The sequence below is a fragment of the Electrophorus electricus genome, chromosome 17 (assembly GCF_041902795.1).
Source record: "Electrophorus electricus isolate QZ-2024a chromosome 17, ASM4190279v1, whole genome shotgun sequence".
In the NCBI taxonomy this organism is placed as follows: domain Eukaryota; kingdom Metazoa; phylum Chordata; class Actinopteri; order Gymnotiformes; family Gymnotidae; genus Electrophorus; species Electrophorus electricus.
Window position 1 is genome coordinate 15984602 of NC_137513.1, and position 15303 is coordinate 15999904.

A 15303-nucleotide genomic window follows, 5' to 3' on the forward strand; every position below is an offset into this window, starting at 1 on the left:
ACTGTTGTTCTTCCATAGGAGAGGGAGGGGCTGTATTGTTTAAATGTCTTAACAGCATATTTCAGGTCCTAAAAGCGGTTTATAATCATCTTCAAACCGCAATCTACGTTAGCGCATAGAGGGACAAAATCCGCCATTTTACACCACTGTAGAGGCAACATAAGAGGTCTCTGAACCACTATCTCTGTCTCTTCGACCTGCATGTCAGAACCCCTCCGTACGACTGAAAATTCTTCCATGAACTGATGTGTTGAGCACAAGCCACAGCTTTTAAATTCATAAATCCATCACAGTACATCTACTTCATACTCCAGAGAGCGCGTGAGCTGGAAGGGGTTAAACGTCTGCCCTGTGCTCTGCCCTGAGCTCGGTTACAAGCTGGATTTCAGCAGAGGCCTCTGCTGCAGCAGCCAGACCCTTCCAAACATTTGTGATGAATTGCATCATTTCCTGTGGCCCCCAGAGCGCTTGTGACATTCGCCAGCCCGGCACAGAGCTCTTACAGCCCTCCTTGCTCCGTTGGAAACAGGAGGAAAAGGATTACAGAGACATTCTGGTAGAAACAGGAGCAGAAGGCCAACCCTGCATGTATACACCGCGGGAAAAAAGACACACACTAATGGCATTTTTCCACCTTTAGCAATACATGTGCAGCACTCATGTCGTATCGAAGCGTAGACAACGTTCTGGATTCCAACAGGTCACTTCTCCTACAAAATATCATGCCAACTTCATCCCACAACAAATAGGGCAATAGAAATGATACTATGTGACAAAAATTATACCATGTGACAGGTGGCAAAAGATGGCAAAATTAGCCATTTATTGAAATGAAAAATAACTAAATGCAAACAAATCTTGATGATGTATTTATGTAACGGCTCCAACTTGAATATATCCAGCATACAAGTTGTTCTATCAGCTGTGTTGTACAAAAATTAACCATGGACAGAGGCAAGGTGCAGACCATCAGGACAGCTATAGGTAGCAGGGTACAGACCAGGGGGACAGCTACATGTGGCAGGGGACAGACCAGGGGGACAGCTCCAGGTGGCAGCAGCAGATATTCAGCACACAACACTTTATTTTTATTATTATAAATTTTTTTGCTGATGACTTCAAAATTATATACATATTCATAGAGCATTTACATTGGTCAAACAATACTTACCACAAAGAAAATTAAACTGTTAAGAAAGGGAACATTATGGACGACAGAATGCTGCTGTAAGGTGTTATGATGCTTGAACTATCCAACCAGTGTAAGGCTGACTGAGAAAAGCCACAAGTCTGCCAAAAGTGGGAGAGTTTTCTGGAGGTTTCTTGGATGGGGTGGAGACTGGGCTGAAACATGCTTCTGCAGTGTCTGCTCACACATATATACACGCACGTGTCATAACACCTCATGAGAACGGATCAAAAACAGGGTGAGGGAGCAAGAGGGAGCAAACAAAAAAACAAAAAAAAACACCTAAACACACTGGTTCTCTGCACTCACACCCATACAGCTTTCCAGCTGTGTGCTGAACAGCATAACAGCACTACATCGACAAAAGAACACACATCGAAGGAGCTGCCATCGTAACACTGATTTAGAGGCAGAAAGAAAAAAATCATGAAGAAATACGCTGCAGGTTCTTCTCTGCAGAATAAAGGACATCTTCTGACACATACTTATACCTCAACAACATGTTAAATGGAGGCTATGGGGAGGGGTTAGTGAGAGTGTAAGGGGTCATGCATTTTCCAAAGACACTGAATTCAAAAAGCGACTTAAAAAAAGCTGTAAACTAAGAAAAAAAAACACAAAAAGGCTTTGCCAATCAGTCCTTCAAGATTCAAAGACAGTGCAATGCCACAATAAGCAGGTAGCAAGTCTGAGCGTGGAGGTGAAGTCCATGTCCATGCGAGCTCTCTCAAACGTGCGAGACTTTCTGTGACTCACGTGCCTGCTTGATGCTGTAGAGCCATTTGATGACACGGGCATTGCGCTCGACAGCCGAGATGCCGTAGGGCACGCGCTCAGCAGGATCCTCGTCCTCATCGGACGGGTCATCATTGCTGTGGCGCGAATGCTCGCAGTCTGAGCTGATCATGCTGGCACTGCGAAAGTTGAGCGAGACAATGTCAGAGTTGGCGCGAGCAAAGCTCTCCACCCCGACGCTCTCCAGCTCCTCAGGGTCCAGCCCGCAGTAGTTGAAGAAGCGCTCAACGTCAGCACCCGCCCGGGCATAGCGGTCACTCAGGTCTGACTTGGAGCGGTGCAGCGAGGGCCGGCGGGCCACCGAGCCCTCCAGCTCCAGATCACCTGGCGTGCCTGACAGAGTGTTGCGGTCAAGCGAGCGGCCCAGGTTGTCGCAGGCAGCTACGGCCTTGGCGCTGGGTTTGGGGGGGAGAGGAGGGGCAGAGCTGCTGCTGCTGCGGGCTGAGCGGAATGGCTTCCCGTTGCACAGCCGCCGGATATCGGAGGAGCTGTGGGAGGCGTGCAGCGGCGAGCGCTCGCCCGAGCCCTCTGCTGAGCGCTCTTCCAGCAGCCGCCGGCTCAGGTTCAGGTTGTCACCCTGTGGGCTCCACCGCCCCTGCAAGCCAGCCACCGGCACGGTAAGTGACTCAGTGAATGAGCGTCGCCCGGGTTCTGAGGGCTCACAAGAGCGGTGAGGTGCCCAGCTCCGTGTCCCTACCTTGTGGGCAGAGCCCTTAGCAGGGCCCTCAGATGAGGACGAGCTATTGAGAATGTTCTTCAGGATCTCCAGGTTGAGGTTCTCACGCTTGGTGGTGGTGGCACATGTGTCCGACTTGGCGTTGTTGTTGGAGGCCTTGATGGTGGAGCCATTGCCACCGCTCCTTTTCACGGGCATGGGGTAGACAGGGGGCTTGGCCAGCACCTGCGGCTTGACGGGCTCCTGCTTGGCATTGATCACCTCCTGGCTCTTCACGTACTTGGCCTTGTCAGCTTCCAGCCGTTCCACGGCGCTTAGGCGCTTGGGGTTGGGCTCAGCCTGCCGCCGAAAATAGTCAGGACCCTTGTTGAGAATGCGGAGGGGCACGGCGGAGGCGAAGCCGCCCCCCGGACCAGCCGACTTGCTATCTGGCTGCAGCGTCTCGGTGGGCATGTCTGCGGGTCTCTCGGCGGCCGCCGTGGTGGATTCCGCTGTTGACTCTGGGCAGAGGCCACCCCGCGGGCTCGTACATCCAGCCGGGTGAGCGGACGGGGAACAGCGTCTCCAATAGCCGTCAGCACGGGGGCCTCATGCCGCCAGCTGGTGCTTTAGCCTTGCCTCCCCCCCACTAGCTCAGGCCCTGTGCAGCAGGAAAACCCAGGGCACTTGGCTGGGGTCGCCGTGTGAACACAGCGCCAGGCTCTCTGGGACGCAGTGCGAAGGATTGTGGGGGGAGGGGGTGTTGTGGATGCTCCTTTGTTCCTGGCCAAGATGGAGGTCCTGAAATGCATAAGAACCAACCATGTTAAGGGATCAGGTGACATCACTTTCCTAGCAACAGCAAGAAGAACTTGGAAACAGTTGAGCTAATAGCTGGTAAGCACTGAACATCAGCACCAGAAGAATCTCTCCCCGCAACACACACACACATACACACGCACACTCGCAAACACACACGTACACCAGCCAAGCACTTCCATATGCTATTACATATGTATATTAATAGTTCCTTAAAATCATTATTAGAAGAGTCATCGACATCCACTCCCCCCAGAGAACAGAAAAAGAAATCCAACATCAATGCACTTTTTTCCCCTCTTTGCAAGACCTCATGCAGTAGTCATGTACTCGGCACTAGGAATAGGACCTTACCTCCCAACATGAGGAGGCTCGAATGACCGTCAAGCAAAAAAAAAGAGCAAGAGGAAACATAAGAGGACGAGTCAGCAGTACTTTTACTCCTCATTATAGCTAGATACACACAGAAATATAAATATATGGCAGAAGGGCACCAAAGCCAGACAGAACCCCCACCCCCCAACTCCCCCAGCAGGATGACTGCATAGTGGAAGGAATGTACAAGCATCATAAATAAGAAGAGAGTGCCAATAGGACAGGAGTATTTGTGGGTCTGGTGAATGTGCTGCAAATTGCTATGACAACACACTTTTGTGGCACAAGGCTTGATGAAGCTTTAGTATCATTTGGCCATGGAGGAAAAACAAAGCGATTGGTGCTGCAGAGATCAGGAGCAAGTTTCTCTGTAAGAGGGAGCTGAGTGGAGTGTGATCCAGCTGGCCTCTGTCATGGCTTCATCCTTTTTTCTATAGCAGGGAGCAAACCCATGGCATCAGTCAAGAAGTCAGCTAATGCCTCTGGTCATGTCATAGACCAAATCTCGCACCTTTAAACTCCCAATGGCAAGTCACTAATAAGGATGCGGTCACCTCAGAAGCCATTTAGACACAATCTTTGGTGTGCCTGACTACACAGCTTTATTAGCATGTCTCAGAAATTATTTCTGTTTAGAAATTAGTTCTGTTTACATTTACATGTATAACATTTGGCAGCCTTTGCAATTTAAAATTTATGAAATACAACATTAAACAGTCTGCAGACCAGCATTAAAGTCGAGCCTTACCAAAACAAGACTATGCTAAATTTATATTGATTGTGCTTTTAATGTGTTGACAAATATATCAGGAACAAGTCACCACATGCGTCAGCTAACACTGAATGATTTGAGCAAAAATAATGTCGCTAGGATATGCCTTCCAGTATATTAAAACCACACTGGTATACCTTTAATGTGATGTGACATGGTGAATAACTGGACTGCATTATTTTGATCAAAATCTTTTGCCTGTTGGATCACATTAATACCTTGATTCATCAAAACACCCACAGAGCACAAATCAGAAACATCCGAGGCTGCATGCTTACAACACAAACAAAAATGTAGTAATTTGTTTGTTTTTAAGGCTCATTTACATATCACAACCCTCTGTAGCATCACTGTTGCAAAGGCCACAGTGACAGAATTATGCTGTCGTCACTGCACTTCTGTTACCATTTTTCGGTTGGTCAGAAGGAAGCAATATTGTTTATTATTGCGTGTGTCTAGGACCAAGTTACTCAACCATTTCAAAAATTGAAGGTCACAGAAACTGTAATGAGAGCCCACACAAGAGTGGATCTACTATTTTCACCAAATTTTCACAAAACAAAGAGAGAGAGAGAGAGAGAGAGAGAGAGAGAGAGAGAGAGAGAGAGAGAGAGAGAGAGAGAGAGAGAGAGATCGCAAGAGCCACAGTTATACAACTTACCTAAATATCTATACCTTCAGGAAGAAAAATGAAATGGATAGCAGAAGTATTGGGGGGGGGGGTGTTTATTTTGTTTTGTTTTGTTTTTATCAGTGATCATTATTAGTGTTTGAGCTAGAGGCCTGTAAATATGGCTCTACACAGACATACGGGCTATGAATTGTTCCATTAACAAATAGGGTCTAAAACCTGGATAGCATAGACAACAGCAGAGATGCGCCCACTAAATCCTGCCTGCATCTCACCCCCTACCCCTACCCCCAAATCTTAGAAAAGGTAATAAAGCTGAGCTAACCCAGCTGTGGGCTCTAAGCCAGAGCCTCACTCATCTCATCTCCATCCAAAGCTCACACAGGCTCTCAGAGATGGAGACTGTCCCCACAGGCCTCTTGACTGCACAGATGCTCCCCACTTCACCCTTATCGGACTGGGGAAGGAAAACACCTTACCTCACCAGGGCGAGTGGGACTCAATACCTCACACCCCACTCTTAGTCTGCAGTCAACACCTCTGGTACAAGCCCGGCTCAAGTCTGGTACAGCATAAACATGGGCTGTACTTTCAGATGAGAGTGAAAGAACAATGAACCACATTTGTACTGATACTTGCATACAGTACATGGCCTCTCTGCCTGGGTTAGCGAATGGCCAATCATCACCTGCATACTTTCTGCATGTTCTAAAATTACAACCATTACTCTTGCATCAGAAAACAGAACTTAAACAGAAACAATGTGCAACAAAACAATATTTATAAACTGTGTTTCCCATTATACCATGCACTGTGTGTGTGTGTGGTTCTCTCATTACACAACCACACACCAACCATTCTCAAGAAGTAATCACACAATGGACAAAATACACCACATTAGCAAGCTGGCAAACATCAACATTGCCATTCTGGTTTACGGGTCACTCAAACACAACAATCATGGAATAAAATGATATTAGCAGTATAAAACAAAGTTAAGCAGAAGAACAGCTGCATTGACAATATAAACTAGCATTTCAATTACAAAAGGTCAGTGTTGTATACTCTGTCATGAATTGCACTTGACTAATGTACATTCCCTTCCTTGTGTCAGTCACAGATAATGTTTCAGATAATGTTCAGGCCCTGAGGGCCATTGCATGTATTACTTTACGACACTGTGTACAAAACAAAGAGGATTGGATTTCAGCTAAAACCCTTTTCATCATATTTTACCAAATGTTGATCCTCCAATAACTTCTCTCAGTTAGAGCGGGAGTGTTTCCCTATGTCTGCAACAGAGTACTTTCTGGATGAAAGCAGAACTCCTGGTTTCAAACACACTGACCTTCAATACACACACCCATGCCACCACATGATGGAAGTGATGACAGACACTCAGTTCAGCTCAAGTTTACAGCACCGCATGTAGTACTACGTATGCTAAACACACTACTTCTGATTATCTTGCGCAATATTTTCACTGTGGGGTACATATATGTTTTGTTTTGTTTTTTCCAAAGACATATCTCCCTTGCAGCCTCGGGTCAAAACAAATCTACTAAATAGCACTCTTCTGACGTCCAAAACAAAACTGGAACAGATTGTTCTCGGTGCTGCTAGGGAACCAGCACATGAGTTAGCTTGGGCACTGAAGGACTTTATGCTACAGAAGGGTGGGGAGGACTCATCTCTTTCAAGCCACAGCCAGGACACAAAGTCGTGATACCAAAGTGAAGATGAAGTACAGAAAAAAATTCCAGGTGAGCTTCCCATTAGCTGTATTAAAAACTTCACCTCATCCAGAATTGTTATAGCTAACGTGGCTATATAACTGAATTAAAACTAGTGGGATCAGCTATTGGTCACTAACCATGTTGGCTACTATTTTAGGTGGAACATTCCTGCAAAGTAGGTAGCTATATGGGTTACTATGTGTTCTGCAGATAGGGCATCATTCCAAGCTTTCAGCAAGGAGGAAAACACCTCTCGTATGACGGTTACTGGCAGGGAACGATATCTGAGCCGTTTCTTTTAAAACACCACACGAGGACACCTAGCTCGGATAACCAGCAGGTACTGAAGTGCTAGTCCACCACACCTTACCCTTGCAAAATATGTGAATCGACTTTAGCACTGTTTATATTTATTGTACATCATGTCAGTCGCGTGGTTCAGTAGGTAGGTAGCAGGTTTCTGATTATATATTATTAGAATTCCAGATCACTGTTCTGTAACTGTAAATGTTTTAACGGAGCTAACGGAGTTAATTCACGACATACTGTTACTCGGTTAACAGCAGGGATTAACTCAGACCGAGGTTCCTAAGAGAGCTGCGCTGTGACCCAGTTCCCGATTCAGCCGCGTATCAGCAGACAAAATCGTATCATCGTTCCATGCCGACATCTGCAGGCTCCTTTCCCAGCAAGCAAGGGAAGTGATCGGTATTTGCCAAGTAAACAATAAACAAACAATCCCACATGTACCAGATCTCTGACTGAATGTGAGAGTAGCACTTATTCACACACCAGCAACGTTAACATTTAGCTGCACCATATTGGTCTCCCAGAGAGCATAAGGCAGAATTCATCATTCAGATTAATCTAAAACACTACAACTGTAGCTGACCAGCATATGGACTGCTGCTCCATTTTGCTGGTTAAATATTTGAGAACGATGCTGTGGACTTGTTAATGCTTTAGTCCAGGTACAAGGGCGATCCGTTTCACCATGTTCAGAGGCCAGTTGACAGCAGTAACAGCAAAGAAGAGCTTCTCAGAATATGTTCACGCTAGTAAAACAGGACCAATATTTATTCATATTAAGCTTCCACTGATATAGCACCTTTAGAATGTCATATCATACATAAAGTATAATTTTGGTAATTCAGAAGAGCAATCAAACATACCGTCAGATGCTAAGGGGACGCTAATAACTCATGGATTGGGCATTTAATTACCTATTGACCATCACCTGTTGATAACCTGTCCGTTAAGACAGCAGTTGTTTTACCCGTTTTAGGGTTGCGTCGTATTTATAAAGGGGTGCATTTATGTACAAGTATCTTGTTTTACATGTGTATTACTTAAGACTTTGTGAGTTTCGGCTCCTTATTTGAGTATAAGAAATATGACACTATAAATAATTAGTCATATTAAATTATATATGGTATTATCTTTTTTTTTCTTTTTTTCTCTCTTTTAAATCGGTAACCGTGACAATTTTCCTATCAGTCAGGTCCTAGCTAGCCATCTAGCCTCATGCTAGTACCCAGCTTGCATCACTCTTGTAACCAGACATGTTCACGCAGGTATAGCCTCACTCAGCTATACACTTTTGTCTGTTGATATTCTTTACCTGCCACCTGCTTAAAGTTTGCCAGTATTACTGGATCAGTAATGGCTATCCGCCACACATTTTTCTGCTGCATTCTTGCCTGATGGCAGCCCTCACTCCAGGCTATGCCAAGTTTCGTCGTCCTCTCTAAGTGAATGGAGCCGATTTCAGGTAATAGCTTATACCAGACTCGGACAGCTTTTATAAACAAGTTTGCAGGTGGAAGCTATTTCACTAGGCTTTTGGTATACGATGTACTTCATTACTATGCAGCCTGTAGAGCCATTTTGGAAATGCAGTCATCGGAAGCAAATTCAAACAGACCTAAGAAACCTGGAGAAGCTCACAGTGGATTCAGGCTATGTGGCATGATTAATATATATCAATCGGTCTTATCAATTTAACTTGGGTGCTTGTTAGAATTCATCATACAGTCTAACTAACCTCTTAATTAGATTACCATGGCAAAGTTTATGTGACAAGACACGTGGTTCAATTCCGATCTTTTGCTGAGGTTGGATTTGCCTATCTTGATGGTTCACATTATAACTGGAAGTGACCTCTATCTGTGTGTAATGTGAATGCATCTGTCTTTCAAACTGGCACATATGCACATTTCTGCAACCAACAAATCATGGTAATAAAATATGCAACATGGTGGTAACTTGCATATTGCATCACATTTTGCACTGGAGTACAACTAACAGTTCATCAGCTGCATATGCTTAAGTCAAGAAGGCAATAAAAAAGCCAAAATCGCTGGCTTTAGCCGTTTTTGCAGTTATTATTGCCACTAAAATCTGATTTGAAATATCCAATTTGTGTGTCCACACAGCCCTGGTAAAAAATCAGATTCAAGTCACTTCAGGTTGTTAATATGACCAATGCCTATGACCAAATGTCTGTTAAGGGGACATATCTCACTGTTCAGTGGTAGAGCTTGATCACAGCAAAGGGTACAGTTTGCAGTCTTTAAGATGTGTGGGAAATCACACAGGAAGCCCTGACACAGCACCACAAGCTCCTTCCTTCAGGTAACCCAATGAGCTGGCTGAAGTGATTTAAGACAAAGCACAAACACAATCTACTGTGTTGGAAATCCCCAGGGTTGGTATGAGATATTCACCTATATGGAGTTCAGCTCTTCACTGGCTCTGCAGTGATAGTGACCAAGTGTCCTTTCTCCTTTGACCACTGCAGGCTGTCAGTGGCAGCAGGGGTGATGCCAAAATACAGAAAGGCAGCAGTGAGACACCAGGGCCTGCTGCCAATGGGCAAAATGTGCAAAGGTATATTTTAGTTGTGTGTTGTTCAAAATTCTAATGAACTTGTGAGGTGTGGTTGTTAAAAGGGCTATTTTACCAAATGCAAAATGTAAAGAAATCTTAACTATTGGGAAAAATAAATTGATTTAAAATAAGATCAGATTTGCTCAAAATTGAAATAAATAAAATATTGTAATTAAAACAACTTGTGAAAATAAATACAAGGATCAGTTATGGTGTATTTGACAATTATGATGGTATTTGCCAATAATTATGGTATTTTCCAGAAATGTACAGTTTATGCTCTGCTCCTACCTTCCCATGTTGGTTGAAGCTATGCAATAGAAAAGACCTGGACAGTTTTTGGGAATTGATAATGACTAAACTAGGAGAAAACTGGGTAAACACACACACACAAAAAAAAACACACACTCACATGCCTGCATTTTCCTCCATTTCCCCTTCATGGTACTAATTAATCACCAGGCCATATGCACAAAGCAGCAGATGCTTATACCCACAGGCGCACGGTGTGTCCCTGCAGTGGGATTCTCCAGCAACACCATGACCTACTGTGTGAATGAACACTGGCACTTACCACATTAATTCTCTCCTTAGTTAAACTTATAATTTGGGGTCATCATCCTTTCCTTTTCCTTCACTGTAGTTGTGTGCTGGGAGGAATAAGATAGCAGCCCACTGCAGAACGCATGGTAGTAACGAATTAACATCTGGCCTTAAGGGTCAGTTGGGCTCTCTCATGGATTTGGCATGGCAGGACAACCAGCTACTCATCCCTGAAGATTTCTGTGTCCATTTGAGGCATCACAGCCCAACCAACCCTTTGACCTGCACGACTCAATCCCTTCTGAATCTCAACACCCCCACTACCCAAAGAAACAGCTGTCTGAAGACACACACCCCTCCCAGAAACATATTGTAACTTAGTCAAGAGCACATTTACACAAAATCCTCAAACTAGACACTAAACCACTATATAATATTGAAGAAATTACAGTTTGCCAATCTCAGCCTTTTTATCAAAAGAGAACAGTTTACAGCTCAGTAATGGAGCAAACAAAGAGTGGCTTTGGAGGTCATCTCAAAACATTAAGCAGTGATTAAGGCTACTTTGCTTATGAGAAACTCAGTCCAGATCTGATGATCTGATGTATGATCTGATCAGAGAGCAAAACCTAATGCCAGGTTAGAACACATACTGTCAGCAGGCCAGTTCAACAAGTGACACAGACACCATAGTTAGTGATTTGACTTGCACTGTGTTGGCTTATATTATCCACTTCAGTTTGAGCAAAGCTGTAAAAGTCCATATAGGCTCAATGCCATCATGAACACAGGAAGAACTGCTAGGGGTATGAAATATCAGCGACCTTAATGGCAGTCTGTTCTTGTTCATGATTCACTGGTTTCACACAGAAGACAGACTTTCTTTTATGTGGAAAGATTAAATTCAAATACCATTTGAGAACCAAAATTGCAGCAAATAGAAGAGGCACGAGAAACAAGCATGAGCGCATTCTTTAAGCTTCCTGTAACATAAAAAACAGAAACCCCACCAAAAGGCACACATTTAATTTCAACAAAGTGAAGCTCTAATAAAATCAGTTTGTATTTTAAGCAGGTGCCGTTTGTGTTCGTGGCCGTGTTGTGTCTGTCTGAGGGACACCATATCTCCAGCAGTGTTATGAACTACCTTGGATGGCTCATCGCTGCAAGCATTAAGCATGCATGTTCTTGATAGCCAAGTGTAGTAACACATTCTCATGAGCCAAACCTTCTGAAAATAAGCTACATGTGGCACGTAGGCAGAGCACATGGAGCAGAACATCGGGAAAGATGCAGTCTGAGAGATGACAGACGGTTCATATCTAGCATATTCTTTTTATTCATATTACACTGGCCAATACTGGTGTTTGGGGGGGGGGGACGACACTGATCAGATAAATTCGATTTATTCAGGGCCGTTAGAGTGCAGATCAATGGAAATCAGTCACATTATTTAGTCAGATAAAATCAGTTCAGTGAATGAAGTATTAGATGTCTAGTTACAGTTAAGCATTGGTGGCATGGTGGCATAACCAAATACACCCAAATACTAATTTCATCAAATATATGTCCACATAAATATGCATCCATGAAGATCAAAAATGTTTATAAAGTAGAATTCTGGTGTTTCCCCTTCTCGCGTTGTCCGACCCGACAGACTCAAAAGTCCTTTTCAGAGCAGGTTTAATGCACGGCTGGCCAGAGTGAGAGCAAGAGAGAGAGAGGGGAATAGGGAGATGACTTTCTCTGGGCAAGTGTGCTTTGTATTCTGTTCAGCAGACCCTCCTCACGAACTGCACTTTCACAGCTTAGTTTCTATCTAAGCAAACATCCCTAACACCAAAGACTGCGCTGCCTCTCTCAAACCCTCCGGTAGGGCCCAGGTGAGCCGGTTTACACCCACACACGCATGCATCACCTCATACCACACATCTCCCCGTCTTAGTTGTAGCATTCTCATTGGTAGTGGCCAGTACCGGACGACTGGGACCAGGCAACAGGGCCGGAGGGTCTTTCTTGGAGTCCTGCGACAGCACAGCCCCACAAGAGCCTGTATGGATGTGGTGTAAAGAGCGGACCTTCCGAGAAGAGAGACCGTTGCAGTGCCCAAGACCTTTCACAGTGTACCGGACAATGACGGAGCAAGCGAGGGAGGAATGAAACAGAAAGGCAGTTGGGTGCTGAGAAGGCTCTCGCTGCCCCGAGCCCAATTCTGCTCACCCTGCAACAGGATGTCAAATGGTTCTCAGTTCCAAACGAAACCCCAGCCTTCTAAATCACAAAAAAGCACTTAAGAATGATAGGGGATGCTTGAGGAAGAAACCTTGCGCTTGAAATTTTGCAATATTTGGAATTTTCAAATTTATTTTTATAGCATGTATGTATGGTATTTTGTTGCCACAAAGCAGCTCTACAGATAATCCAGATACAGGCCCCTAATGAGCACATCGAGGCAACTGTGCCAAGAACAAACTACTTAAGAACTAAAGGAAAAAAAACTTCAGAAGAGGAATACATCATCATCTGGATGGGAATTTCCAATTTCCTAAGAACCATCCAAAACAGCTTGTATGAATGTAACACCATGAATATAGCTACCGAAATCTATGAACATGCTTGGTTATCATGACTTTAATGTTCACATTGAGGAATCCAATGAAAGATTATTCAGGTTTGTTGAGGAGGACTCAACTTTGACATCAAATATGAATGGAATCAGTTCCATACAGAGTGTTATCCGAACATGGAACCCAGACCATTTTGGCTCTGCCCCAGAGCACCAGCTTTGCTTAGGCTTTAGTGTGTACTCATAATAAATTGTAAATTTTGTTAACTTGAACTGATTTGCAAATACATATTATGTAAAGATAAACAAAAATTAGCATTTACTTTATTGATGTTATTTGATATTTGCAAAAAAAAGGCCCCAAATTATTGTACCAATGCCCAAAAAGAATGTTTTTGATACTATCCATGGATTTCCATATATATGCCACGGAGTCCAAACCAAGCAAACCTCCTCCAAAGCAGACCACGTCATTAGTGTCTGGAGGTGAGGCAGTTTTGCAAAGCCTCTTTGTATATCAACAGCAGCAGTTCTGGAGAGGCCAGCCTCCCCCAACAGCCCAAATGAACAGACTATCGGTCTCCCTTCACTCAGCTTCTTTACACAGAGCTGGCCTAAGCCAACCTGCAAACACTCCTGCAAGCAGCAAATGTGAGGATCTAAAGAGGATGGAAATATTCTGCTGCCGAGCAAATATTTGTAAAAATTAGGCTTCCTTGTCCCATTCTGCTGATTCTGTTATTGCAGTCATAATGGGCCTCAGTAGTATTGTGAGTGCCCCGTACTAGATGGACTGTATACTTGGACAGAGATAGTGAGGTTGCTGCTCTGTGCCTGACACAATGATCACAAACACCTTGGCAAAAGATTCACTGCCTATCCAAAACTGCAGGCCTCTTACTCACCAAATAAAAAAAGAACATCCGTTTATGTGGGAAAAAATGTGAGATATCAGGAGTGCCAGGTCTATTAAGTTCGAAGAACATTCCAGCCATGTCATTTTCAGTATATTAAATTCAAATTAACACCATATGATGTAAAATGCCTCCTCTATCCCCAAGGCAGGAAGCTAAATAACTATCAACATCTATCAGAATAAAGTACAATCAGCTTGAAATATAAATCTCACAGAATGGCTACAGATGAGTCTTATAAAAGTGAAAACTAGAGGTGCTGTTTGTGTTGGATGGTCATTCACAATGGTAGGGACGCACACACAGAGAGTTTGAAAGCGGGAGCAGTGAGTGCATAGAAGTAGATGCTAGATGATGTGCAAAAAGGGGAGTGAGGGGAGAGACATATGGCAGGGAGGGACAGAAGGAGAGAATGAGTGTGAGAGACTGTGGTGGTGGTGGTTTAGTGGTGGGGAGGTTAGGAAGTGTGCAAGTAGTGCTGAGTAAGGACTGCAGCAGTGTGGGCTGCGGCCTCCAGCTTTCTGAAATGTTCATCATCACTGCTGAGCTGAGCCTGCACGCGCATATACCAAGGGCAAGACCTCAGCCCTTCTGCAAGCAGGGCTAATGTTAATAATTGGTCATCAGAAAAGACATGTCTGTGCTGGATCAGACCAGATCTGTTTTTATAGCTTTGCTACATTTTACTAAAACTTTAAATTTTGTGAATTGATGAAGAAAAGACTGGAAAATCAGTCAATAAAAAAAATAGTTTTAATAAAATTTAACCTTAGTCAATAATCCTTACCAAAATGAACTCCCAATTATATACCTGGTCAGGGGCTTGTGATAGACCATAACAGGTTTGACTCCACAAGGAAAAGCAGAAACCGACTAGTGACAGAAAAAATGTCTATTGAAGTGTAACGGGACTCTAGCCCATTCCATGGTGACAAACAGCAGAGCCGAATATTATAGGGATAACGCAGACAATATAAGGGGTTGAAAGACTTATTTTAATTACACCGCTAGAGGGAACAAACTTGCCATTTGCTGGAGTTTTGTAAAGTTATTATAATTGTCAATAACACTCGAAAAATAAATGGCACCACACTAAACTTGTAGTCTTCCAGCTTGCATGGAAGAAGAGCCTTCTCAAGTATAGAAAGGCACTTATTACCGCTCAGCTAAACCTTAATAGAAAATAACAAAAATAATCCTAGATTTCTATTTAGTACAATTGCACATCTAACTAGGAATAAAACTGACACCAATCTCAAACCTTCCATTTATTTCCAAGATCCTAGAAAAAGCTGTAGCTCAGCAACTACACTCATACTTGAACCAAAACCAGATACAGTAAGTCTTTCAGTCAGGGTTTAGGCCTCATGTGCAGAGATAGCACTGATTAAAATAGTTAATGACCTGTTGTTGGCTTCT

At 43.8% G+C, this 15303-nt stretch overlaps 1 protein-coding gene across 3 annotated transcripts in view; it reads right to left on the reverse strand.

Annotated features, from left to right (window-relative positions):
• Positions 1–792: 792 nt before the first annotated feature.
• Positions 793–15303, reverse strand: part of fam110b (family with sequence similarity 110 member B) — a 28300-nt gene continuing 13789 nt past the window's right edge. For 2 of the 3 annotated variants that reach the window (XM_027027316.3, XM_027027323.3), the window contains one exon: positions 793–3440. In XM_027027316.3, coding sequence (XP_026883117.2) covers positions 1917–3113 — 1197 coding nt within the window. In that variant the 5' untranslated portion in view covers positions 3114–3440 and the 3' untranslated portion in view covers positions 793–1916. Of the gene's footprint in view, positions 3441–3812; positions 3950–15303 lie in introns of those variants that run through there. The other variant, XM_081700145.1, reaches the window with a different exon arrangement.